This window comes from Mus musculus, chromosome 7 (assembly GCF_000001635.26).
Source record: "Mus musculus strain C57BL/6J chromosome 7, GRCm38.p6 C57BL/6J".
In the NCBI taxonomy this organism is placed as follows: domain Eukaryota; kingdom Metazoa; phylum Chordata; class Mammalia; order Rodentia; family Muridae; genus Mus; species Mus musculus.
Genome location: NC_000073.6, coordinates 118,970,237 through 118,997,154, shown reverse-complemented (window position 1 = coordinate 118,997,154; position 26,918 = coordinate 118,970,237). Strand labels below are relative to the sequence as shown.

At 50.7% G+C, this 26,918-nt stretch overlaps 2 protein-coding genes and 1 long non-coding RNA gene across 8 annotated transcripts in view; 1 reads left to right on the top strand and 2 right to left on the bottom strand.

Moving 5' to 3' along the window:
- The first annotated feature begins 1,943 nt into the window (after window positions 1-1,943).
- Window positions 1,944-25,115, top strand: Gprc5b (G protein-coupled receptor, family C, group 5, member B). 2 transcript variants are annotated; one of them, NM_001195774.1, is made up of 4 exons: window positions 1,944-2,115; window positions 12,510-13,540; window positions 20,485-20,642; window positions 23,919-25,115. In NM_001195774.1, exons 2-4 carry the CDS (start codon window positions 12,511-12,513, stop codon window positions 23,964-23,966), a joined length of 1,236 nt encoding a protein of 411 aa, NP_001182703.1. In that variant the 5' UTR covers window positions 1,944-2,115; window position 12,510; the 3' UTR covers window positions 23,967-25,115. The 2 variants fall into 2 exon arrangements, with proteins under 2 accessions (NP_001182703.1, NP_071865.1); NM_022420.2 differs by having other exon boundaries at window positions 21,952-25,115.
- Window positions 8,560-12,070, bottom strand: Gm39076. The gene is made up of 2 exons (XR_869903.2): window positions 10,387-12,070; window positions 8,560-9,824 (listed from the first exon to the last, which is right to left on the bottom strand). It is a non-coding gene; the product is annotated as a predicted gene, 39076 (long non-coding RNA).
- Iqck (IQ motif containing K) overlaps window positions 25,035-26,918 on the bottom strand; it is a 116,369-nt gene continuing 114,485 nt past the window's right edge. For 3 of the 5 annotated variants that reach the window (XR_003946504.1, XR_378252.4, XM_006507984.4), the window contains one exon: window positions 25,038-25,720. Coding sequence is in view for 2 of the 5 variants with exons in the window: in NM_001374605.1 (NP_001361534.1) it covers window positions 25,665-25,720 (56 nt within the window). In the remaining 3 variants the exon portion in view is untranslated. Of the gene's footprint in view, window positions 25,721-26,918 lie in introns of all 5 variants that reach the window. The other 2 variants (NM_001374605.1, NM_001081446.2) reach the window with 1 other exon arrangement.

Below are 26,918 nucleotides of genomic sequence, written 5' to 3'. Positions count from 1 at the left end.
CTTCTGTCTCCTGGGAGCTGAGATTAGAGCTGTACGCTGTCACACATGGTTTATGAAGAGTTGGGGATCAAACCCATTGCTTTCTTGCACGACTAGGCAAGGACTCTGCTATCAAGATATAGCTCCCAACCCCCAAGGCATGTTTTTGAACATAAGATGCACTGTGCATTTATAACCGCTAGCAACAACATTTAGTTGCACAATGGTAGTAGTCTATGGGAAAGTGCTCAAGGGTTGAATAGAACCAATTGGATGGTACTGAGTTCCAGTCTGGTGGGAGACACCAATGGACAACGTCCCACAGACTGTGTGTCACTGGAAAGCCCCCAGCCCTTATCATTTTTGAGGTGACAAGTTGAACCAGGGAAAATACTTGGTTTGGGAGTTTATTTGTTTGGTCAGCCTGACCTAGGTTGAGCGTGTGAGCACATGAGTTAGTGACTCGCTAGAGAGATGTCACCCTTGGGAGATCCCAGTGTCCCCAGAGCAGTTCTTTCCAAGCCTGCACACCCAGCCATCTCTCTAGGGACTTGAAACTTCTCTGTGATGCTCTGACTCTGTAAATGGCAGTAGTTAGACCTCTGGGACATGGAGCCAGGTGTTTCTCACCCAACACTGAACGGAACTTTCAAAGGCCAGATGCCTGTGCGGAGAACTTTACAATGTATTCCAGGTGTACACCAGTGGTCACATATTAAAACAGTCTGGGTTACACAGTTGAGGTCCTGAAGACCAGGAAGGCAAACGTTTAAAAGCTGTCGGTGTCAATTCCACAAACTACCACCAGGGGACAGTGCACATCCACGTTCCAGTTCTTCGGTCTGACCAGTACTAGCTTGGGAAGACCTTGTCCTGCAAAACATTTAACAAACGCCTACTGTGTACCAAGCCCTGTTTCTGGCGCCGGGACAATGTCGCTAACATGGGGAAGGGCTGTGTCATAGGAGCACGTCCCTTACATGTGTCCTTAAAATATACATATGTGTGTGTGTGTGTGTGTGTGTGTGTGTGTGTGTGTGTGTGTGTGTGTATTCACAGAGACGCATAGCCAAGCTCTATGTGGCCTGACCCTGGAGAAAACTAACTTGAAGAAAGAGAGAAAAGGACTTTCAGGGACTAAGAAAAGGTAAGGAACAACCCGAGACTGACAGCTCGCTGCAGGGGATGCCGAAGCGCAGTCTCCCTAAGCCTAGCCTAGATGATGCTGACCTCAGACAGCCAGGTGAGCGATGTCCCAGACTCCTCCAGCATGTATGTCCGATGCCTGCCCTGTGGTCACTGGAGGTATCTGTGCCCTGAGCGTCAGTGCAGCGCACAGCCAGAATCTGGTCTCTCTAGGTATGTGTGCCCAAGAGAGTGGCGGGTGTGTGCCTATGTGAATGATGTGTAAGAGATGGTGGTGATCTTGTACACGGACCATCGTGAGGAGGTCACCTCGGTGATGGTCACGTTTGGGATAGCCAAAGATATCGGTGCTGGGTTCAGTGTGCTTAAAGAGGAAAGGACGGGCTGGAGCAGGGTGGAAGAGGGCAGGGAATGTGCTCATCGGGGACCTTCCTAAGTGCATCACAGCGAGGCTTTGGTGACTTTAGAACGCATGCAGTAGAACCTTGTCCAAGACCTGCTGCCGGTGTGTGAGGGGAGTGCCCCTCTAGGATCCTCGTAGGAATATTGCGTCCTATGTGGCTGAGGATGTTTCTACAGATCAATCTGAGCAACTGTGCGTCTGGACTCTTAATAGGGAGGAGGAGATGTCCTCGAATTTGGGGCACCAGGAGTTTTGGGTGAGAAAGCCGTCTTAGCGCTCCGAGCAAGCCAGGAAGGCGCCTGGGGATGCGAGCAAGCTGTGGCTCTGGTCCTGGTGGTGAGCAGAGCTGCAGACCCGGCAGGGGCGGGGCTTGCTGGGGCGGGGCCTAACGGAGAGGCGGGGCCGCGGCTGCTGCAGCGCGGGCCGGGCCAGGGGGCGCCTCGCGCGGCCGCAGCTCGGAAGGGCGATGCAGTGAGGCGGGCTCGGCTGGCGGGCGTGCGCGGAGCGGGGGCCGCGGGCGCGCTGCAGAGATGTGACTTGGGCCCAGGGCCAGCAGGAGCGTCGGCGCTGCGGGGACGCGAGGGTCGGTGAGTACCAGCCAGCGCGGGCACGGGGAGGGCGCCGTAGGGACCCCAGAAACTTTTCCCGCCGTGATTTTGGAAAGATCCGGAGCGGATCCTGGCTCGTGCTTTTTCTGTTCTCCCTTCTCCCCCTCCTCCTCCTCCTTGGGGTACATCTGCAGAAGCCGTGGGGTTCGAGTGAGGGGTGCCACAGTGCGGCGGGAGAGGAGCCGCATTGGACCGACCGAGGGCAGTGGTTTGGGGACCTTTATCTGGTGGGGGAATCCACGAACTAAGGCTCTGACTATGGTCCGGGGTGAGGACAGACTACAAGCGTCTGGGAATAAAGGGGAATCTGGCCCTGTGCTAGTGACCCCTGTGAGGGACGTCGCCTGCAGGTTCCAGGGGGCCTGGCGGTTGGTGGGGTGCGAGGACAGCCAGGGTGCTGGTCCTGAACTAAGCACTACATGGCCTGAGGCAGGGGCCGGCCTTTGGAGACCTGAAATCTCACCTGCCGCAGGGTCTGGGGAACCCAGCTTGCAGCCCGCAGTGGCCACGCACTCTTGGAAAAAGGCGCGAGAGGGTGGGCACCACAGGGAGGGAATCTGAAGCTGGGGGACAAATAGTGGGCTGGCAATCTAGGGGCGGCTGCTTATGGTGAAGCGGAAGAATTTCTATCCCAGGCGAGGGCACTTGGGCCTCTGAGGAAAGCAGCCAGGCTAGGGGTAAGGACTACCCAGTGCAACGTCCCCTCTTCCTAGGGGACTGGGGCTCGAAGCCCCAAAGGACCCCACACATTTCATGGACCTGGTGGGAGAGATGAGCACAGATGAGGATCCAGCACCCCTCCTTGGCCGGCGGTAGCTGATTAAACAGTTTTGGATCGGCCCACCGACCTTGCTCCAGAGGACGCCCCCAGATCAGAGTGTTCATCCCCCTGTTCTAGCTCGGCCTAGCCAGTTACCCCCTTCTTCTTCTGTTCGCCAAGGGGGCGGCTCTTTGGAAGAGGGACAAAGGCCCCGGGAGTGTGGCGGGCACCATCGTCCCTGCCTGGGGCCCCCAAGCACACGCGCCGCATCGGCCGCCGGACTGCGCCGGGGTGGGGGCACCTGAGCAGCGTCCAGAAAGCTCCGGGGGTCCCCACAAAGACAAGAGGATGCAGAAGAGGCTAAGCACACCCCGTAGACAAAGCACTTGAGAACGTTATTTCCTAAGTTTCTTTGGTGGGCACTCAGAGCTTTGGGAATAACCGCACTTGGAGTTAAACTGCATGCAAATTACATGTAAATAGAATGCAAATTGGCATCTGTTGGTTGGAAACCCTCCTCTGGGCTAGTTTTCTATCTGGGCTGTGAACACTGTTTCCCTGATCCTCTCGCTTCTAAGTCTAAAAAGGGTCAGCTGGGTCGCAAGAGGGGAAGATGGGATGGGAAGGAGTTAAAGTTTGGGGCCCAGGCAGCCAAGAAGAGGGCTTTCTTTATAAAGATAGACTCTAATGTTTACTGGGTTGTTGGTTGGTTGGTTTTTAACACATGTGGTGAACACATATCCGAGTGCTAAAGGAAATATCTTGTGTAAAATGAAAAGGTCCAGACTGGAGGGGGGGCCATGGAAGTGCGCAGAGAAGTAGAGGAAGAAACTCTCTAAGTGAGCAAATACCTACTACACCTGCTGGGACAGGGCTGCCTGGAAAATAAAGTGACCAGGACTTGTGGGGAATGGCATTTAAGAGTGGACCCAGCAAGAGGGGTCCTCCACTGAGAGAGCGACTTGAGGGGGGTGGGGGGGGGGAGGGCATCCAGGCTGGAGAAGGTTGGAGATGGGAATAGACTTGGTGAAAGGGACACAAAGGTCATTGTAGCCAGAGTGTGTGGGCGGATTTAGAGCTAGAGAGGAGGCAGGAGGCTCTGGACAGATCTGGTCTTTGGAGTCACGGAAAGATATTTAGAATTTATTCCGTCGGGACCCCTGAACTCTTGGAAGGTTCTGGAGCTCACCAGGGTGTGATTGTAAAAGCTTCGTTGACCTCTACAAGGAGACAGAGACAGCAGCTCCCTTCTCTCTGCTTGCAGGGATGCTGTGGCGCAGGGAATCTGGGCTATGGAGTCAGTCTTGGGCACTGCTTTAAGCCTCAGAGTGCCAGGCGAGCTAGTTGAAGGAGTGGCTTGGATTTTTAAAGATCCGCCTCCCGCTTCTAGACATTTCTTATCTACCCCAAGGAGCCCCTACCCGGGGTCCAAGACCTCTGTTTTAGCATTGAGCTTGCTGGGGATTCCCAGTTAGTCACGCTCTTGCCTCAGAACTGCACCAAGAGAAGGATCCTAGACTGAGACTCAGGCAGCCTAGGCTGCAATTTGCATTTAAATGATTGCTTTTATTTACAGGCCCCACAGCTGCTTTGCATATTCATGGATCGTACAGCTGATGTTCTTGCTGTACTAAGTTACTAACCTGAAAGGGTCTGTAAAGTTGAGAGCCCCAAAGAGGCTCTAGTCAGCCAAGGCAAGGAAGACGATGACACTGTAACTTGGAAAAGATATCAGAGGGAGGCAGAAACATTTTGAGTCTGGGAAAGAATTTAATGTCAGGAAACCTTGTAACGGTTTAAACCAGCCAAGCAGGAAACACACCCGGGTTCCAGGGGAGTAAGACTGGACAGAGTGTAACGCTGGGGGGTTCAAGAAGCCCCAACTTGGACTTCTGCCAGACATGGGGCCAGGACTGGGGTGCAGTGGAAAGGCCCTGGGGTCAGAAGCTGGGGAAAATGTATACCTAACCTGGTCTGTGAAGCCTTTGACCAGGCGGCTTGCCCTCATTGCCTTCATGGTTCCAACAGGACAATGGGACTCCTGAGTGTCTTTTTAGCCAGCTAGCACCCCTGCTTCCTACGTGCAAAGGGCTTTCCACATGGACCTCATGCTAGTGGCACAGCCATCTCCATCTTACAGAGGAAGGGCTGAGGTTCAGAGAGCTTTAGGAACACCAAGGTCACACAGTTCTATTGGACTGCCCTCCTGTTGGCGTCTGAGGAGAGTGTAAACTGTGGCAGGCATTCAGATGGATCCTGAACCATGAAGTATACTGGGGCTGAGAAAACTGGCCCTGCCCCCCCCAACCCCACCTGCTCGTTTTGTCTCCCCCCACCCCTTCCCATCTATACTCTGGTTCAGATTCTGCCTGGCTGGCCTAGCAGGAAGAATGGGGTTTTTGGAACCCTGCTGGTAGCCAAGGGTTGAGCCTGGTCAGAAGGGTTTCAGGGCAATTTGGGACATTTTGTTTTTCCATCCCTATGGTAGGACCAGAGGGAGGGGATCCTACCTCCCAGGAGAAGGCCCGGTGTGTGGTCTCCAGCAGCTTTGGCTGAGACTACCTACTAGCCATGGCTGGTTTCAGAGTCACTGGCCTGGGTTCAATCTTGAGAGTGAGGTTCACACACTTCCTGTTCCCATCAGACAGCTCGACTCCCTTCCCAATGCCCTAAGGACCTGTTGTCTGTGGTATATGATGGGAGAGAGGCTGGAAGCCAGTAATAGATAAACAGATGGGAGAACCCCTCGCCATTCCATTTCCATGGCAACAGCCCCTCCTAGGAAATCTATGGCAGGAGAACTTACCCCTGCAGACAGTGGAACATTTACCAATCTTTTACATTTCTTTACATTAACTAGTCTCTACACCGTGTGTGTGTGTGTGTGTGTGTGTGTGTGTGTGTGTGTGCACTCATGTTTGTTTATGGCTATGAGTACAAATGGGATGTATGCACATATAAAGGGCCAGAAGTTGACAAAGGGTGTTGTGGGTTTTTTGTTACTTTATTGAGGCAGGGTCACTTACTAAACCCTGAACATGACAATTCATCTAGTCTAGCTAGGCAGCTTGCCCCAGGTAACCCATCTCCACCTCCTGGCACTGGGATGACAGGTGGTGAGTGCTGAGGGTCTAAACTCTGCTCTTCACACTTGCCTGGCAAATGCTTTATCCACTAGACCGCTCCACAGCCTGGGCTCAAACTTGAGATCCTCCTACCTTAGCTTCTCAAACACTAGGATTACAAGTGAATGCCACCATCTCACTCCCAATAGATTACCTCCATCCTCACCACAATCCCGTGATGTGGGTGCTGTTCTTACCCTCGCTTTGCCACTGAAGAAACTGAAGCTAGAAAGGATAGCTCAGCAGCTCAGAGTTGGAGTGCGCTAGCACGTGCTCTGGGCTGGGATTAGAACCCAGCACCTGCTGGCCAGTGTGCACGCTGGACCACTCCCCAGCCCCAGGGTAGGATCTGAAACTGGGGGATCTGACTCAGAAGTGCTTGGGGAGACTCAGGCTAGGAGAAGCAGTGTTTATCCAGCTCACACAAATAAGGTCCTCCATGGTCTCTGTGGAGCCAGGACTCAGAGCGCTGGGAGAAACTGTTTCTGCTCCTCTGTAGACAGTGTGTGTGTGTGTGTGTGTGTGTGTGTGATGTACGGTATGGTGTGTGGAGAGTGGGTGTATGTGTTTCGCAGTATATTTAAGAACATCCGAGTGAGTCACACATTTCTGAGCGCCTGGCTGGCAGCAGAGGTAATTAGTATGTGAGCCTTCCTTGTGCATTCATTCCCATTTAGTCTCTGCTTGAGGAGCCGCTGCTCTCACCCCATGGTTTGTTACCATGTATTCATCCATCCCAGGCAGCCCTGCCTCCAGGCTGCCTTGGAACCTCTACTCTGGTTTTGTTTCACACAGTGCTCTTGGAGGTGGGAGGCAGCAGGTGGCTGACTGAAAGGAGGGGGTTACCTGACAAGGGGCGTTTTGGATGGAAAGGGTAGGGCCTGCTTGGGGCTTCTGCTCTTCATGTCGTCGTTCAGACAGACAGAAAGAAGGACAGACGGACAGACGGACAGACATCTGGGTCTGAGTGTGACCTGCAGGCCTGGGGTAATCGAACCCTGATTTAAGCCTCTCAGAGCCTCCCTTCCTCTTTTACAGAAGGGATTGATGCACACCCACATGCACCTTTAGAGGCCACACGAGAGTTAGAGCCTGTAGGTCAGTTTCTTTCTTTCAGCAGCCGAGGGCCAAAGCAAAATAGACGAGGGCCTGGGCCAGTGGAGAGGAACACACCAAAAGGTGAATAAGGGGAAATTGAGCTGGAGGGAAAATGCAAGCAAGAGGACCTGAGTTCGGGATCCCTGTAGCCATCCACATCTCAAACCCCAGTGCTGGGGGTCAGAGACACACAGAGGCTTACTGGACAGTCTAGTAGAATAGACTCTGAGATCCAGGTTCAGTGAGAGGCCCCATCTCAAATACTGTGGTCGGTCATAAAGAAGTCATCCAAAGGCAACCTCTGGCCAGAGGTGTCTTCTTGGGTGAGGACAACAGTGTACACACACACACACACACACACACACACGTGAGCCATACAACAGAGTCAGGGATCAAAAGTACAGGCATAATGTGTAGTGGGGGCTGAGAGGGCCTCTTGCAGATCAATCCTCCAGCAAAGGTCACCAGTGACTCTCCAACCAGTTCTGGTCTAGAGAAAGCCCAGCAACAATAAGACACTTGTTTGCCTTGGGCTCCACTCTCCTGGCAGCGTGTGACCTTGGTCAAGCGGCTGCTCTCCGAGTTCTGCATAGTGTTATCTCTATGAAATGAGGCAGCCTCAGCACTTGCCTCTAGGTTGTTCTGTGGATTCTCTCTGTTTAATTGGTTTTTGAGTTAAGGTTTCTCAGTGCTGGTAGCTCAGGCTGGACTAGAAGTTACCATGTAGCCCAGGCTGGCTATGATCCTCTTTCTCTAACCTCCTAAATATTAGGATTACAGGCCTGTACCACCATATCTTGTCCCCTTAGGCAGATGCTTGGATGTTACTGTATGTGTCCGGGAGCCGGGGAAGCAGTTACTGTAGTTGTCAGAAGTAGGACCTCCTAGAAACCCTAGGTGAGCAAGTGGTTTTGGCGTCAGTGTAACCCTCCCCACCCCAAACACAGTTCTGTGGACTTGGGTGGTCACACCCCACAATCATCCTTAGAGACAAATAGTGACCACCTTGAGACAACTGAGCTCTCTCTCCTGTGGTGTCTGACCATGCCTGGTTTCACCTGTATGCCTAGATATGGGGCAAAAAGAGGCCATTGCTCTAGGTTTTTGAGAACTGGTTGGCAAGTGTCAGAAACCCAGATCAAACTGGTTTCATTCAAATGATGTAGTTCATTGGATGCTGGTGAATCCAGCTGCCTTTCAATGGATTAGAACTCAGATCCATCCTCGAGCTGTTGCCTCCCAGTCAACCTCACTCTCAAACAGGTCAAATCCTCCGGCTAATTCACTGGTCTATTTCAGGCCATGTGCCTATTTGTGAACCAATCGCTTCAATCAAAGAGTGGGACAAAGTCCAGATTGGCCAAGCCTGACCCGGATGCAGCATTAGCTATAATTCTCTTACGTCTCCTATTCTGTAAGAATAGACCCTGACAAAAGAACTTAAGAGGAGAAAAGGGTTTATCTCAGGTCACAGTTAGAGGGTATAACTGATCAGGACAGAGGAGTCAAGGCTGTAGGGTCTTGAGGCAGTCGGTCACATTGAATCCACAGTCAGGAGGCAGGGAAAGAGGAACGGTAGTGTTCAGCAGCCCAGTCAACAGTGTGTCCTGCTTTCAGTGTGGGTGCACTCAGCTCAGTTAACCTAGTCCAGATAATCAATTCCTCATGGTCATATCCAGGACTTGTCTCCTAGATGAGTTAGAGTTTATCAAGTTGATATCACCCATCACAGCTACATTTCCTCACACAGGAAATAACTGATCAAAACAAGATGAAAGGGACATTTTGGTTCATGGTTTTTGAGATTTCATTGTGGCGGGATGGCATGGCGGTGGCACTGTATGGCATCAGTTCTTCACATGGCCATAGACCAGGACTCTGCAGCTAGATCTAAAAGGTGACCTACTTCCACCCATCAAGCCCTGCCTTGTAAAGGCCGCTTGGCCATTACAACAGCTCCACCAGCTAAGAACTTCCCCACTTAACTCAGACCAGCTGGGAGCGAGGGCTTGAGATAACTCTCCAAAGGCAAGTCTCGAGCTAGTTCCAGAAATCAAAGAATCAGATGTTGCGTCAAAACCCATAGCTGCCCTGGAAGGAGAAAAGGGCTCTACCTGTGGCCGTGGAAACGGAGAGCATGAGAGGGCCCATTTCCTGTGTCTGAAAGGAAATGAAAACTCTGCGTGCAAGGACACTGCACGGTTTCAGACGCGCGGGTGTCCTGGTGCTGCTCATTTCAGGCTGGAGCAGTCAGAAGCAGCAGGAAGCAAGTGAGAGGAGCTGAGGGAACGGAGTCACACTTTACAGCCGAGACCCTGGAGCTTGGGAAGCAAGTGAGAGGAGCTTCACCCGAAAGGGTGGCTGGACTCAGCTAAAAGAAAGCAAGTTCTTGCAAGAGAGGATGGCAAGGTCCACGCACAACCGAGACCTGGTGGGCTTCCTGGTGTCTCTCACCGGTTCTGATTTTGATGTCTAAGACCAGCCTTCCTCAGCCTCCGTCCCATGGTCTTACTGGGCTGTGTCACTCTGTTGGGTGGTGACTGCTATTCTCATTGTAGGCCTAGTCTTTATTCAACAGATGTTCATTGTCCCCTCTCCAGTCGCGACATCCAGAATTGCCTCTGACTGAGATCCACCAGTCAAAGGGTGCACAGATGAGAGATCCATATTCTGGAAGCATCTTCCCAAACATCATTTCCTCACCGCTGGGGAAGATGGAATTGGGTATAAACTAGACTGGGGTGTGTGACTGAGAACAGTTTACCACTGACGACTCCTCAAAGGGAGACTCACCAGGAGCCCCTCCGCCTTGCTGTGGACCAATGCCAGCTTGTTCTGTCCCGTCTAATTCTTAAATTTTGTTTCCTAGCATGCTTTCCAGCCCTGACAAGTGGTTCTGTTCGGAATGATTTCTCTCCAAAGGGCACCGTGCAGCCAGATTCCTTGGCATGTACGCAGAACTTATGGGTGTTAGATCTTTTCTAACTTAGGCTGTCAGGCTTGGCAGCGGGTACTTTTACCCCAATAGCCGGCCTCCAGTACCGTTTAGAAATATTGAGAGAAGTATTTTACTGGAATGGGGTTTAAATGACCAATGTACAGGACACAGTTAAGTAAATGATTGTACCCGGTGTCCCTGATGGAGACCCATGGCACTATTATGACTAGACCATAAGTCAATGGTGAATATCTAGGGTGCATCCCCACTCCTATATTTTTTAGCCTGAGTGGGGGGATCTTGTTTAAGGAGTCCCTCTTCCCAAGTACCTTCTGTTTGTAGCATGCCTTTTCTCTGTGAGCACAGCAGACCACACCACACCACCAGCCATCTTCTACACATCAATAATTTATGCAGTCGATGGCCTGGAGGTCGAGGCAGGATCCGAGATGCACAAGGGATCTCTGTAAGGGAGAGGAGGAGAGAGAGGTGGTCGATACTGCATTTACTTAACAGAAGCCCCAGGGATGGCTGGTGCTGGGCTGTGGGGAGGGTAGCTGGTTACTGACCTCACATAGGTGGAGTTAAGACCCCAAACTAGACTAATAATGAGCATGGGCACAGATGTGCAGGCTGTGGCTTCTTGAAGGTCCAGTCCCTTTCAAAAGCAAGGACCTGGTGTTGGTGGGATAAAGGGCTGGAAGGATGCAAGAGTCTCTGGTGGAGATTTCCTAAGTGCCTGCCTTGGGCCAGGTGCTGTGTATTAATATGGGTCTTTACCAGTAATCCTTTGTGGGGGGATTTTGTGCCCCTCACCCAGGGAATATTTGGCAGTATACAGAAGCAGGGTTGTTGAGATGCATCCCACTATGCATAGGACACCCCAACACCACCACCACCCCCAAAAAAAGATAGTTTCAGCTGCCAGATGTGACAAGATTGGGAAAGCTGGGTGGGCTGATGAGTAAAAGATACTGTCTCTGCCTGGGGTAGTAGACAAAGACAAGAAGGGAGGAGAGGAGAAAGGGAAGGAGAAAAGAAACAAAGTAGACAAAAAATGGCACACTTGATTAGAGCTCAGCCCACGAGACCCCGCCCACAGGCCTGTGAGAGCTCGGCTGACCTTGGCAGAGTCTGAGCTGATGGTTCTGGTGCTGGGCTGAGGGGTGAGCATCTTTGCAGGGCTAGCGAGACATGATGATACTAGCCTATAAGAACAGGGGTGTGTTCTAGCAGGGGAGGAGGAGACTGGGTCAGAGCTCTCACTGAGCCTCTAAAGCACATGAGAGTGTGTGGCAACTTAAACTCTCAGGCCTCCCAGGGAAAGGACAGCAGGTGGGTTGGAGAGAATGGAGCCTTAAGAGATCTTTGGAAGAGAAAGATGGCATGTCTGTGAGAGACAGAGATGAAAATTCTTTCTGGATGTACAGGTAGATCCACAGGAAATGCTCCAGAGTCCCTTGGATACCAACAGCCTTGATGCCAGGATCCAGCTGATGCTCCAGACCCTCCCTTCTTCTGTGAAAGGCCTTTCTTTCTGTGAAAGTCTATCCACACATAACCTATACCCATGCCCTATGGTCTTCAGATCACTTATAATACCCAATACAATGTCAACCCTTGTTATGCAAATTTTAGGTAACAACCACAAAAATGTCTGTGTAGATTCAGAACAGACAGAATCTTTTCCTTGAATAGTCTTCATCCATCCTTGGTTGAATCCATGGGTGTAGCAAACTTAGTTTGGGACCACTGAGTATACCATAAGTTAATGCTGGAAGGTTTCTCCCTCTGCTGAGAGGGGTGGCTTCTGAGTGTGGTTTTATGACCTGGGGCCAGTGTCACACCCTGAAGAACCTCTTTTGCCAGATGAAAATGAAGGTCACAATAGGACCTGCTGCCCTCATAGGGCATTATGAGGACTGGCTGAGCCCAGTTTTTGGCCTAGAGAGAGTGGTCAGTAAATATTTCCCATTAGCCTTTGGAGATTAGAGGAGAGAGAGAGAGAGAGAGAGAGAGAGAGAGAGAGAGAGAGAGAGAGAGAGAGAGGCAGCAGGGAGACAGAGAGAGAGAGAGACAGAGAGAGAGAGAGAGAGATTGCCCCAGCTAAGTACCTGTCTGGTGGTTGTCTCTTTAAAATTTCCTTCATTCCCTTACTTTGGAAGATGCCAGATTTACATACTACAAAGCAGTAGAGAGAGAAGGTGAGTCTCTCCACCATAGGTCCTCCAGCCACTGCTGATGGTGGTTCACGGTTTCTAATCTGGGCTAGGGTTCAAGTGGGTGGTAGAGTGCCAGAGTGAGGGTCCACAAGGTCAGGAGAAAGTCGATACTGTTACCTCAAGTGCCAAAGGAGCCATGAGGGCTGGCAGGTTTGAAAACAGGCAAGTCCTTGGGAGAGTGGGGCCTTACAACGAACTGAGCTTTCTCTCTGATTGTTCCCATTTTCTAGAATGTTCCTGGTGTTAGAGAGAAAGATGAGAACCCATCAAGTGTTTCCCTTGCCCCTGCTCCTGGTGATTGCCTCCGTGGCTTCAGAGAACGCCAGCACGTCCCGGGGCTGTGGACTGGACCTTCTTCCTCAGTACGTGTCCCTGTGCGACCTGGACGCCATCTGGGGCATCGTGGTGGAGGCAGTGGCCGGGGCGGGGGCCCTGATCACACTGCTTCTGATGCTCATTCTCCTAGTGAGACTACCCTTCATCAAGGACAAGGAAAGGAAGCGGCCTGTGTGCCTCCATTTCCTCTTCCTGCTGGGGACCCTGGGCCTCTTTGGCCTGACGTTTGCCTTCATCATCCAGATGGACGAGACAATCTGCTCCATCCGACGCTTCCTCTGGGGTGTCCTCTTCGCGCTCTGCTTTTCCTGCCTGCTGAGCCAGGCGTGGCGGGTGCGGAGGCTGGTGCGCCAGGGCACAAGCCCGGCCAGCTGGCAGCTGGTGAGCCTGGCACTGTGCCTGATGCTGGTGCAGGTCATCATTGCCACTGAGTGGCTGGTGCTGACTGTGCTGCGTGACACGAAGCCAGCCTGCGCCTACGAGCCCATGGATTTTGTGATGGCGCTCATCTACGACATGGTGCTGCTGGCCATCACCCTGGCCCAGTCCCTCTTCACGCTGTGTGGCAAGTTCAAACGGTGGAAGGTGAACGGAGCCTTCATCCTCGTCACTACCTTCCTCTCTGCGCTCATCTGGGTGGTCTGGATGACCATGTACCTCTTCGGCAACTCATTAATTAAGCAGGGAGATGCCTGGAGCGACCCCACCTTGGCCATTACACTGGCAGCCAGCGGATGGGTCTTTGTCATCTTCCATGCCATTCCGGAGATCCACTACACCCTTCTCCCACCCCTGCAGGAGAACCCACCCAACTACTTCGACACTTCACAGCCCAGGATGCGGGAGACAGCATTTGATGAGGAAATGCACCTGCCTCGGGCCTACATGGAGAACAAGGCCTTCTCAATGGATGAACATAACGCAGGTAAAGCAACCACTGTCTGGCCTGAGGCTGTCCCTGAAAAGCCTCTCCAGCAGGGGCAGATGCTCCCAGGCCCAGCAATCACGAATGGCTCCCCTGCTAACGCTGGCTCAGAGATAATTTTATGGATCCTTTTCCTCATGCTAATTGGCAACTGATTTGTTATAAACTTCCAAAGAGTGGAGATGGGGAGATGGCTCAGTTGGCAAAAAACGCTGTCAGAGGTAAAATGCAAGCGAGGGGATTGGGTTCACTCTCTAGGGCCCAGAGAAAAGCCAGGTGTGGTGGCACATGCGTATAATCCCAGCCTTGAAGCAGAGGAGGCAGACCCAAGGGCTTGCTGGCCAGCCAGTCTAGCCCCAGACCCAAGGATCTCAAAAAAAAAAAAAAGACAAACAAAAACAAAAAAAAACCAAACAAACAAACAAACAAAAAAAAACAAAAAACAAGGGATGGCTTCTAAGAAACAATATCTAAAGTAGACCTCTTGCCTACACACACACACACACACACACACACACACACACACACACACACACACACAGTGTATCTATTGGGTCTAACAATGCTGAGCCAGCCTGCCTATGTGGCTGCAGTTTTCTGGATCTCACTTGAAGGCCAGGCCTCTTGCTTCCCTCAAGCTGTGGCTAGGAACACACCTTCTGCTTTACACACTACCACGCCCTGCTGATCCCCCAACCTTAGGTCCCTAGCTCCCAGTAGGCACTGAGTTTGCAGCCTGCCTGCCCTGTGTGTCGATGCATGCAGGCCATCATGACAAATGATGCTCCTGCCCTCCTCCACCTCAGTCATCGTTCCAACTGGGTCCCAAGGTCCAAGTTTAAACCCTGCCTCTCCCTCCCACTTCATACTTCCTGGCTTTGGAGTAGATTACACAATCTCTCTAAACCTGTTTTTTTTTCTCATTTGTAAACCAAAAATAACAGGAGTGCATACTATATAGAAAGTGACACAGTGGAGACCAGATCCTGGTGGCACTGAGCATGAGGCTTGTGGGTCTCGGCTGGGGTCTCTTAAAAGTAGGAGGAGAGACACCAAGGGATAGGGGTTTACTTGAATAGTGGTCCCTACAAGGAGAGCACAGAGGCAGGTTGTCAAAAATAGTTGTATTTATAAGCTAATCTCTGCCACACCAGGCCCAGTCCTGCGGAGACCCTCTGAGGATGTGTGTAGAATAGAACTCCAAATAGCTCACCATGACTGAGGCTTCGCTCCCACCTACTCTTAACCTCCCTCTTCCATCACCAACTTCTCTATAACTTGGTTAAATGGTCACAAATTCTTGGTAGCAGTTGGGGTAACATCTGGGTAGCCAATACTACCTGTCTGTGCTCAGGGGTGAGGTCACAGTAGGTGGAGGGGATATTGTCACCAGGACCTCCAAGGCCCTACTGCTGATGCTGGACAAGTGCCCCTTAGGACACTGCTTAAAGGAAGCTGGCTGGGTCCCACACCTGAGCTTAAGTAAATGACCTTTCTCAATTCCCCAAAAACACTTCAGGGACCTGTCAAGAATACTGAACCCCAGTCCTGAATGAGCACTGACCACTGGGCATGGTCACATGTTGAACACTGTGTGCCAGCGCTAGTCTGCCTTCAGCCTGCACTAGTTTATCAGTCCCGATGTTACCCTGTGAGATTGGCCCATTATTACCCCCCCCCATGATGGATCGGTATAAGCTAAGGCTCAAAAGAATGCCTTTTCCTGAGGACATACAGCTGGAACGTGGCCTGTGGTAGACGGAAAGTTAGTGTCATTTCTCTTTAGCAGCATCCATCCATCCAGTTGCCAGGCACAAGTGTGAGCTGTATGCAGGTGCTGGACCCTTTAAACAGGTTTGCAGGGTTGATCGTGGAAGCCCAGGGTAGAGCCTGCCCCTCCCCCATAGACAGGGAAGCAGGTTGAGCCACCCATAGCCCTGCCATACCTCGATGTAGTCAGCTTCCTCAGCACCCTGAACCCCTAGCCAGGAGGGGTGCCAGAAGCCAGCCTCTGGACAGAGGGGAAAGTCCCAGTGTGGCTGCAATCCAAGTTACTCTCTTCTTACATAAAGTTCCAGGCCAGATGCCTGTGTCTGTGGAGATGTTGGTAAGGACTCAGTGCCAACCCTGCTGGGGACGGGAGAAGGCACAGTCAAGTTAGAGGTCACCATTGGGAGCCTAGAGGCCTCCTCGGGAGCTGTGGTGACAGAGGAGGGGCCTGGCTGGCCCTGGCAACCTGGTAGAGCCACCTCTCCTTGCCAGCTCCTCCTGGAGGGGCCTCTCTGAGGCCCTGGACTCCCCATGAACCTTAGAGGTAGAGGAAACAAAAGTGGTTGTGTACTGATGTACATTTGTGTCTCCTGGGGGATTGGTCCATCACTCCGTCTGATTCTAACAGTATCTGTCACACACACACACACACACACATACACACACACACACACACAAAGAGTGTTAAGAACCAGTGATTAAATAGAATAATCTGATGTCCTTGCAGTAAAACTGGAAGGTCAGAAACACTCAAGCAGTGGTGTTTTAAAAGTAATGGTATCGGGCGTGTGAAAGCACCTGCCTGTAGTCCCAGGACTCACTGAGAGAGTAGAGGCAGGAGGGGTGTGGGTTCAAAGCTAGCCTGGGACACACAGCAAGGCATAGAACTCCCAATAGCAGCTACAAATAACAACAGCAACAGCAACAAAGTTGGGAGCATTTATTGGTTACTGTCTCCTAAGTCATACAATAGCCCTGAGATCTGTTTGGAAACAGATGGAAATAGATGCCAAGTGCTACCCTGTCTCCAAAACAAAAATGAAACAGAGCTAAGGCAGAGTGGTCCTTCTTCACCCGTCTCTCCATTAGAGTCACTTGGGCTACCACTTAAGAAAAACACTAGTATCTTCCCTGCTGCCACCCAGGGCCCCTGATTAAGTCTGAGTCTGGGGTCTGTATAATTTATAAGTTCTCCAAGTGATCCTAAGGTGTTAATGGGTGGAAACCTTGGGTCCAGGCACTGGCCCACCATGAGCTTAAATCAGTGATGGAGGCCTCTCCCGGGTCAGGGGATGAGGAGCTGTGGTATCCTGGGGATGCTGTGGAATTTTCCATCAGGCACCAGCATTTAGTTTTCTGGTCCTCCCCTGCCTGCTCAGCTTGCCTCAGGCTTCCCATGATAAACTGTGCCGCAGTGAGAGCTCTTATCCATTCATCTTTCTGCTCTGTGGTCCACTAGCTCCTTGCAAAAGATGTCCTAGATATGAGTTAAGTAATCTGCATTTTAAATCTTGATATATCATGCAAGGTAGCACCCCAGAAAGGTAGGTTGAGTGCCTACTGTGTAGTGGCATTGCAAGTCCCTACCTAAATCTTCAGCAACCTTGGGTATTGTCAGACTTTTTTTTTTAAAGACATTTGCTTGCTTGTAGTGGTGAGGATGAAACCTGGAGCCTAGTGCATGCTGGGTCACTGAGCCACATCCCTAGTAACCTTTACCATCAACACTTTTTTTTTTTGGGGGGGGGGGGAGCAGGGAGACATCTTTTAGTCTATCAAAAATATATATCCGCCAAAATCACTTGAGACCAGCAGGCAGGGGAGCCCTCAGACGAGGCTCACACAGAGAGCATTCTGGCTAGGCTGGCCTTTATTCTAGAAACTCTTGCTTCACCGGCCAAAGACCATCTGGGCACGCTCCTTTGCCACAGTAGGAGCAGCTGTTGGCACCTTCCATGCTCCTTTAGCCAGTTTGTATTTTAGGAAACCGGCCCCGTGAGGGACCTTATCCTTAGAGTGGCTAGTGCCCACGAGCCACCATGATCATGTCCTTCCTGCACTGGGAACTTCCGGCCAGCTTCTGGAGTTCTCTCCCCCATGCCAGAGGTCCCCTAAAGTGTCATGAGAGGGAGGGCGTGTTCTCCAGGCTGTACTGTGACTCTATGAAGCTGCAGTGGCATCACCCCTAATATTTCTTGTAATCATTGAGACCCCCCCCCCACACACACATATATACAATTAGCCAGGCTGAGTTCCTTAGTATCAAAGGGCATGAGATAAGTGCTAAGAGATTCAGATGTCACACCTCAGATCACATCTTACAAAGTGCTAACGAGGCATAGGAAACACGCACCTTTCGAAGGAACGTGTGTTCCCTCTTTTGTTATGGATCCTGGGCTCTAAGGTCTCATTAAGGCAAAGGCTACTCAGCCATTTTTGTTTACTGCTAGAGACCCAGAGTGAAGCCTGGGGGAAGAAGGCATGGCTAACTTGGCCTCATTTGCAGGACCTACCCCAGAGAAAGTTGGCATCTGACCAATGAGTGGATGCCTCCAGGTACCCACTTAGGAATAACACTCCCTGCCCTCCACCTCTGCTGGGGGTTGGATAGAGTCAGCTCTGATATTAGGCAAAGGCCTCTGAAATTGATTACTAGCATTTTAAAAAAATAGAATTTGAATGCTTAATTATTTGTTAAACGAATGAAAATTCGAAACGCCCTAGTGCTTCAGGAAGGGCTAGATTCAAGAGACTCAAGGGATGAGTAACTTTGACTTCTCATCTCTTGGTGGAGGCATTATGGTCCCCATTTGCACAGAATATCAGAAATTCCATTTTTTTTTTCTGGGGAAAAAAAAAAAAAACCTTTCCAGAAGGCTTGAGAAAATCCCATTCTGATTGACTCTAAATGTTATCCCCTAACCAGTATGTTCTCAAAGATGAAATGCTCTGATTGGTCAGACTGTCACAAGCTGGATCCTGGGTCCATGCTGAGGGTCTAGAATGCCAAAGCTACACTCAGAGATCCACAAATAGCCTGCAAGAGGGTGTGCTTGCATCACAGCAGAAGCTGATGACCCTAGCAGAAGTCTGTGTCCCTGTCCCTGCTTCGTGTGCTGCTTCCCAGACAGGGCCATGCCATCACTCAGCATAAGCACCTGCTCAAGCCCTGGAGATACCGGAGCAGACAGGTTTCCTGCGTCTGTCTTGCAGTTCTTTGGTCCAGACCATGATGAGCCTGTCCCTAATGCCACTTAACACATCTTGCTTCGACATACCCAACTGTAATGACTAACAGCAGAGCATATGGAACTGGTGTGGTGGTTAGGAGCAGCCTGTCTCTGCCAGGCTTCCAGTGTGGACTCTGCTAGCTGTGTGACCTTGGCCTTAGTACTTAACCTTTAGCTCTCGGAAAAAAAGAAAAAGCATCTGTGATGCTATGAAAACTAACCCTCTATATGCGATTTACTCAAGACCTAGCTCTAAGGTCATTCTGACTCTTCCCTCGTAGTGGGCTGCACAGTGCCCAAGACGTCTCCCTGTATTCCCTCAGAGACATCTCCCTGTATTCCCTCAGAGACGTCTCCCTGTATTCCCTCAGAGAAGACTTTTAGCTAAAAGCCTTTCTTTAGCCCAGCAACATTAGTGCTTCCTCCAGTGAAACTGCAGGTTAACTGTCATCTGACAGTGAAGATCGCCATTCGCCTGATGAGATGCTGAGGGTGGAGCCTAAAGCCTCAGGGATGCTAGGCTAAAGCTCTGCCAGGGAGCCAAAGACCAGATTTTAATTTGACTGCATCATTTTGGTGGGTTTTGACAAAAGCAGTGTGACCTGTATCCACCTTGAAGTATCACACAGAACAGTTTCATCATCCTGAAATGCTCCCCTTGCCCCAGGCAGCACCCAACCACCACTAACAGCCTTCACCTTCTGGATTCTAGTTTGGCGTGATGCGAGAAGCCCTCATAGGCTGGCTCCTGTCACTCAGAAACACGTACTTGAATTTTCTACGTTGTTTCAAGTTGGTTTTTCTTTATTTAAAAAGAAACTTAATCTCTTAAAAGTACAGAAACCGAGGCCTGGGGAGACAGCTCAGTTGGTAAAGTGCTTGTTGTTCAAGCATGAGGACCGGCGTTTTATCCCCAGAACCAGTGTGATGCTCACTTGTGAGTCTGGAGCTGGGAGGCAGAGACTGGTGGGTCCCTGAGATTCCCTGTCCAGCCAGCCTAGGCAGTGAGGCACCGTCTAGAACCAAGGGAGGGGCTGCAGAGCTGTTAAGAGGATTGATGTTCTTCTGAGGATCTGAGTTCGTTCCCAGTATCCACATCGGGCAGCTTGGCAGCTCCAACACCCTTTTTTGGCTTCTGCATCTGCGCGTGCGCACACACACTCTCAGAGAGACAGAGACAATAGACACACACAGACAGACATGCGGGCGGATAGGTGTGCACACACACACACCATGACACAGAGTACACTAAATAGCTCCATGTGGACCCCAACATTTGGCATGCAGCAACAGGAGGACCAGGAATCTAACTAGGGCCAGTGTGGCCGACCTTAGATGGTGTCTTTAAAAGGACAGTAACTCAGAACACCTGTGCCTACGTTCAGAGGTAGAGTGTTCACCCATTTGGCCATCATTGCTTCGGACCTTCTATTACTCTTTTGGGAATAACCCAAACAAGAGAGTAATTTTCCAGTGTTGACAGTCACTGTCCTGTACATGCAGTCGCCAGCTCTGCAGCATCCAGAAATAGTGGTGGCTTTTGACTGATATGGTAAATACAGACCTGTACTGTTCTACAGTGAGGTAAAGACTCTTATCCAAAGAGTCCTGACAGCCCAGAGGTGACTGTCACCCAGCCTGGCTGTAGCTGTTTGGGGAGAGCAGGACTTCAGAAAGTTCCCAACCCTTCTGAAGCTGGATCAGTCTCCTAGAGAACTGAGAACAAAGCCCCTTTGTGACTTTTGTTTTGAATCAGGCTTGTGACAAAGGGGAGGAGCCACTGTGGTGGGTGGATAGAGGTACCCAGAGGGGAGGAGCTGGTTGCTTCAGAAAAACAAAATTCTCTTCCTTCCTCTCTCCCTCCCCCTTATCCCTCTGTTCCCCTCCCCCATCCTCTCCCCCACACTCTCACTGGTGTTGTCATCCCGGGAACTCCGTCCTCAGCTCTCCGATCAGCAGTGGGCTTTTCCAATGGAAGCTTGGAGCAAAGATCTAGCAGCCTGGGAAAGAAGCCCAGCAGCTTGGGAAACCGGCCCAGTGCACCGTTCAGAAGCAATGTGTATCAGCCGACCGAGATGGCCGTCGTGCTCAATGGAGGGACTGTAAGTATCAAAATCTGATGTCTGGGCAGGAGGCCTGAGCGCGTCCGTCCCGTGTGGGGCAGCTTCAGCTGGGTACACCTGGAGGCTGCTTCTCTGGGCTGCTCACTGCAGCTCCATGCATGCACGCCTTCCATTTTTTGTCTGTCCCCCTTGTCATAAGGAAAACTCACCCATACTCAGAAAGCCATCTATAGATGCCTACCTACTGCTCGAGGCTCTTCACCTGATGAATTTTCCTCCATAAGCACAGCTCCCCCAACCCTGTCCCAGAAAGGTGACTCTAAGGAAAAGATTTCTGTGAGGGTGCTCTCAGCCTTGCTAACATCCATCAGGAGGCTCAAGCCCCCTGGTCCCTACTCCATCCAGAACCTACCCCCACCACCACCACCAAGCTGGGTACCAGGTCCCCCTTCCCTAAGGGAAGTTGAAGTTGAGTCCCTCACACACCAAAGCAGCTGTACTTATCTGTCGCCAAACAGGCCTGCAGCAGAAAGTGTTACCTTTGGCTTTTTGCCTCCGTTGGAATGACTTTGCTTCATTCCAGCAAAATCCAAAGAGGCTCTCATTCCTACATCCACCTTCCAGACATAGCTCTGTGCTTCTCAGAAACAATGCATGAGCCGGTTCACATGTACACATTTGATTTTCATTCTTTATTTTGTGCCAATTCCATAAATCAATCTGGCTTTTTTTTTTTTTTTAATAGACCATCAGGGATGGTCTTTGATCCCTGGAGGAAAGGAAGGGAATTTTGGTTTTTCTGCCCTGTGAAGGAAGGCCCTGCTAGGCTCTGATTCACTTTGCTTTGATCAAGCTATAAGACAAATAGAAACAAACAAGCTATAAGACAAATAGAAACACAGATTTGTGTTCTTAAATCTTCCTATCACCTCCTGGGCTGTTTCTTTGTCCTGGGGCCAAGAAAAGCCTGACTTGACTTGTGACCACTGATCTCCAGAGGGGTCAGCCCATGTGCCGTAATCAACACAGCCTGTCCGTCATTCCTAAGTCCTCCTGGTTCCTTCAAGGCCAGTGTAGGGAAGAGGACAGAGGCCTGACCAAGTGATGCTCTAGGGACTCAGGGTGAAGCTCAGTGTTAGGACACATGCCTAGCCTGCCCAAGGGGTCCCCCTCTCTTCAAAGTACTGAGTTTCTGAGCGAGTTGGATGTCCCGTCAGGTGGGGGACATGACCCTCCAGTACATTTCTGGGAGGACACAGCCCCCCACAGGCAGGAATAGGGAGATTGACGCATCAGTTCCTAACGATGACTTTGCAGAGTTCTCAGTCCTGTCCTTATGTAATTCCAGATCCCAACTGCTCCGCCATCTCACACGGGAAGACACCATTGGTGAAAGACCTTAAGTTCCAGAGAATAAGAATATTTCTTACCGATTTTATTCCCTGGCTGTGTCTTTCTTGAGGGCGAAATCACTAACCATGGCAGAGACAGGCCACCCGGAAGCCAGGAGATCTGAGAAGTCCCACCAAGGGGATTTCGTGTAAATGTGACATATGGATGAACTGGAAAGCTAACAGTGACCGCCCTCCCCTCCCCTGCCACACATGCAAACACGGAATCGTCCTGCAAACTAAATCAGAGCTAACTGCCAATAGTCTTAGACTCACTCAGAAGCGTGGCTGGGAAACTGAGTCATTCAGCAGGGGGCAGGACAGAGAAGAAGTCACAGCTGCTGTACCAGACTATCTTGGCTTATTATGTGAGGGGTTGGAGCCAGCCTGTCACCCCCACCCTCCTCACCAAATGCTGGTCCCCAGAGCCATCTTTTGGAGAGAACTGTGCCCTTGAGGTTAACTCATGGATCATTCTCCCTGGCTTTTGCTTGCCTGGTGGCCCATGCAGTTCAGGAGACTTTAAGAGGTTGTGGCTATGATTCTCAAGGCCCAGCTGGATGGTCAGGGAGCTGTGTAGCCAGTAGGAATGGAGGAACCATAGAACGTGCCAAAGAAGAGAAGGTACTCTGGACTTTGAAGTGACCATCACATGTAGACAGAGGTGACCAACCGTTGTTCCTTCTGTGGGCCTCTTGCTCTACCAAGCACCCCACCTACCCCAACCTCCCCTACAGAGTGATAGAAATATCCCTCCTCCTTCCTCTTGCAGGTGCTCCTCCATGCCTTCCCCCAACCCTAGCCCACCCTCACCCTCCACCCCCTAACCCCCAAGTTCATTACCATCTTCATTTCAGAAGCTCAAGTAGGGTCGCCAGCTTGAAGCTTCAGGGGAGGCAGGCTGAAAGGCAGGCGCCATGGCGCCTTTTCGTAATGATGTCCTATGGCTGGGTTCCCCAGGGGTGACCTCTAGGATCGAGAGATGGCATCCTGTTGCCCAGCTGCCAGTGGCTTCTGGGATATTTCCCCTTCATGTGGGTAGAAGTCCAGGATACAATGAGCTCCATGAAGGTTTCTGGCTGCTTTTGGAGGGTATGGAGAACGTCTTGATTCTGGTTTTCCGATGGCTCTATGGATGTGGCCCCCTTCACAACTGTCATTTGTCATGGCTTCCATCTGTCCTGAGCAAGTCATTCCTTTGTTGCTAGGCATCTCCAGCATCCCTGCCATTAAAAGCCCTGCGTTCTCTGCACTGTTTGGCCAGCATAATCTCTAGCAACCTTTCCATGCTGAGTTTGAACCTGACCATATGGACTGTATAAACAAGGGTTGCAGCCTCTGCATACACTCGAATCGCTACATTGCTTTTTCTATAAAAACTACCCATAAGCCTTTAACCTTTAATGCAAATTTTTAAAAGGTTAGTGTTTGGGGGGGGGGGTGGGGACTGACCTCGTCTTAAGCCAGTACATCTGAGCTGAGTGTTTTAATAAATCTGATATTTCTCAAGGCCCCAGTCTCTGCTGTGTCCCCTCCCTGCCCTAGCCTATCCTTGTAGAGCCTTAGGGAGGTGTGGCCAATCTGGCCAGCGCTTGGCTCTCCTGCAAGTTTTCCTTACAGCTAGCACATCACCATGCATGGGAACCAGAAAGCATGGCACCCAAAGGTCACCCCTTCCCAACCTCCTGAGATGCCTCACCCCCATCCAGAGCACGCGCTTGCTTTCAATCAGTGCTTAAGGTCCATCAAGTGGTGGGCTTAGAACTTAGAGGCCTGAGGAGGTGTGGGAAGGAAAGAAAGCTAGGGCTGTGTGGGGCTGGGGCTGGGGCTGTTGCATGCACTACCCTGCCCTTCTGCAAAGATATCTCCGAGCACCTGGGGCCAGTCCGGTGACAAACGTAAGCGCTCCGCATTCTTGTGCCAGGAAATGGCTGTCCATCCCCGCTCTCTGGAGTCCTTTGGAGCTTTCTGATGTCACCAATAACTCGGTCTGCAAAACCCCCCCTTGCAGAAGGGAGAAGCTGACATGATTGACGGTTTTCTCTCTAAGCTTTGTTGTCCACGTATAAGGTGAGCACCCCACCGTGCAGACGGCTGTGCAGAAAGCAGCTTGTTTCTGCACTGTGAACACAGAACCACGCTGAGCCACAGGAAAACCCATCGCTTAGTGAGGCCTTTCAGTTTTGCTTTTTTTCCTTTCCAATCCTGATAGGTTATTACGCTGCTGGGCTTTGTTTTATCTTGGCTTTAAGATTCAGGGTGGGCTGAATGTTTTGACATGGAGGGCGGAAGTAGGAGCAAAAGAAGTAGGGCCACATCTACTACTATTCTGAGTTCGAGTTCACCTGGAGAGGACCACGAGGCAACTCCACCCAGAGACTGTGGCAGCCAGCTTCTGACAGAGCAAGGCTGAAGTGCAGAAGCCCACGGCACCTGTTTAACAGTTGATAGACCCGAGGCTTGGTTGGGGAAACGGTCTAGAAAGTCACCTGGGAATAACCCCAAGCTGCGAGCACAACTTGGCATGCCACCATATTGGGACTATAACAGCCACTCTGTCCCCTCCTGAGAGAAGACTCCACAGAGGTCTGGAGTCAGTTGCCAAGGTAGCGGGACAATGGCAGAGGGGAGGGGCTCCAATGTGCCAGCTGTTTCAGAAGTTAAGATCTGGTTATTGCTCCACCCCCCACAGATGAGATCAAGGACAGCCAACAAGTGTAGACGGGTGGGGGAGGGGTTGTCTTTTGAATTTGCCAAATGGCAGAGTAGAAGAGGACACTGGCATTTACACATCCAAGGATGCAGCGACCATGTGAGCTGATGAGAGCCCTTGGCAGGTGCTTTATTCATAAAGAGCTATGGCTCGTTTTTTGATAGATAATATATATTTATTAAATGTATTAATGTGTATTTTATAATGTACCCTCACTCTTCCCCTTATCCTGGCTGACTTGCATACTTATAAACAAAAATTGTTTGAGAAATTTCAAGACAATCAGTATGTACAGGGCTGTATATAAAATATCACAGACTTTAAAGGTTGTTAAGCATGGGCAGATAGGTTTTATTTTCAAAATGCTGTTCTTAACAAGAAAATAAAGGCTTTACTATTTACCTAAGATGCGTGGTAGCTTGTCAGTCAGATACTACTGAGGAGGCTTTCAGCCACGTCTGGGCATTTTAAATGGGAGAATCCTGGCGAGCAGCAGCCACAGAACCAATGGGACCATTAAGTTAATAGGGCACTGCTGTAATACTTTGGGGCTTTAACAATGGAAATCCTTTCTGACAACTGCCTCTTATTGGGCTGGAAACAACTCAGTGCTAGAGCCTTGGCCCCACTGGTTACCCCAACACCCCAAAACCAAGGCAAAACAACACAGAGATCGGAGGTAAGTTAAAATAGGGATCTTGGCAAAAGTGGGAACACTGGTGTCAGAGGACACGGTCACGAGGCATGCCAATAGTGACAGCTCAGAGGATGTTGCTGACACCGTGGAGAGGATTTGGGGTCAGGCAGGAAGCTAAAGTGCTTTGGCTTCTCGGCAACAAATCCCTCCTCACGTTCAAAGGGTTCTGTATCCACCACACTAAGGCTTGTTAAAGACACCGTACTAGGGAAAGTACAGACTGGATACATCATCCTTCCATACGGAGCAACTGACGTCGGCTAAGGATATGGTGCTGAGGCAGCCGGTGCTTCCTCGTCCTCCATTTTACATTTCACTGCAGAGACAGAGAGACAGAGAGAGAGAGTGTTAACTTCACACACAAAGGCAGACCTGCCAGTTGGAAACTGGTGCCTCGACATGGTCATTTACAACAAACCCCACAGAGCCCCTACAATGGTTCTGGCCCCTCAAACAATGGGAGGAACATAGGATTGCACATGAAGGCCAGGACACACACACACATACACACCCACCCACACACACACACACACACACACACACACACACACACTCTCCAGTTCATAGCAGTTTGGAATTAAGTTCAGAAAACAAAAAGTTTATGGGGTCCATTATAGGTTACAGTGCTAAAGGAAGTTTTACTAAAAATGATGGCAGATTCACCCTGATCTATTGCCTGGCACCATCTCATTGAAGGGGAGTTAACTGGACCCGGAGCATAGCACTCTGTATAGGAGAGATTAATCCCAAGAAGTCAGATGCTGTCCCCAAATAAATAAGGAAAGCCAGCCCCTCAATGGGGAAATTCTTTTAGAAAGAACTCTCTTCTTTAAAATGTATTATTTATTACTAATATTGTTTTGTGGTGCTGGGAACATGCCCAGGGCTTGCTTCATGCGTACATAATGCACTGTCACTGAACCACACCCCCTCTGTAAAGACCTTGTATTTGTGTATTTGTGTGCCTCAGGTGCACGAGTGCACATGCCTTGGCGGTCAGAGGACAACCTCGGGTGTCCTTAGCCTTGCATTTTGAGACAGGCTGGTTAGAGAACCCCATGGATCCTCTGGGACTACAAGACAATCCCACTGTGACCTTCTGTATTACATGGAACCAAACCCTGGTCCCCATGCCAGCTCTGTACGCAGTGTACAGTTAAACCATCCCCACACCCAGACCTTCAGTTGTTAATTCTGCTGCTAGTAACTTCCCTCCTGTGTACATGCCTGAAAGGTTATTTTTGAGAGTTCGCCGCCCTAGTTGTTAGGAACTGCACCATGCTTCTATCAGGCACTGGGTTTTGGACTGTTACTGTGTAGCACAGAGGTTTCAGCCATGACCCCCAAGTCTACTAAGGGCATACACCCACCAAGCAAGGGAGGGCTGCCGTTGTCACTGCAGTGGGTTATTTCTCGATGGCAGTGGCCTGCATGCTCTCCTAGAGCGCAGTCATCCTGAGACCAGCCCATCCTTATTCCTGCACAGGGATTTACTGAGATGGACTCTAGGGTAG

Coding starts and splice junctions, on each gene's coding strand:
- Gprc5b (NM_001195774.1), top strand. CDS start 12,511: ATGTTCCTGGTGTTAGAGAGAAAGATGAGAACCCATCAAGTGTTTCCC. Junction 13,541..20,484: donor AATGGATGAACATAACGCAG/GTAAAGCAACCA, acceptor CTCCGTCCTCAG/CTCTCCGATCAGCAGTGGGC. Junction 20,643..23,918: donor TCGTGCTCAATGGAGGGACT/GTAAGTATCAAA, acceptor TTCTTGTGCCAG/GAAATGGCTGTCCATCCCCG.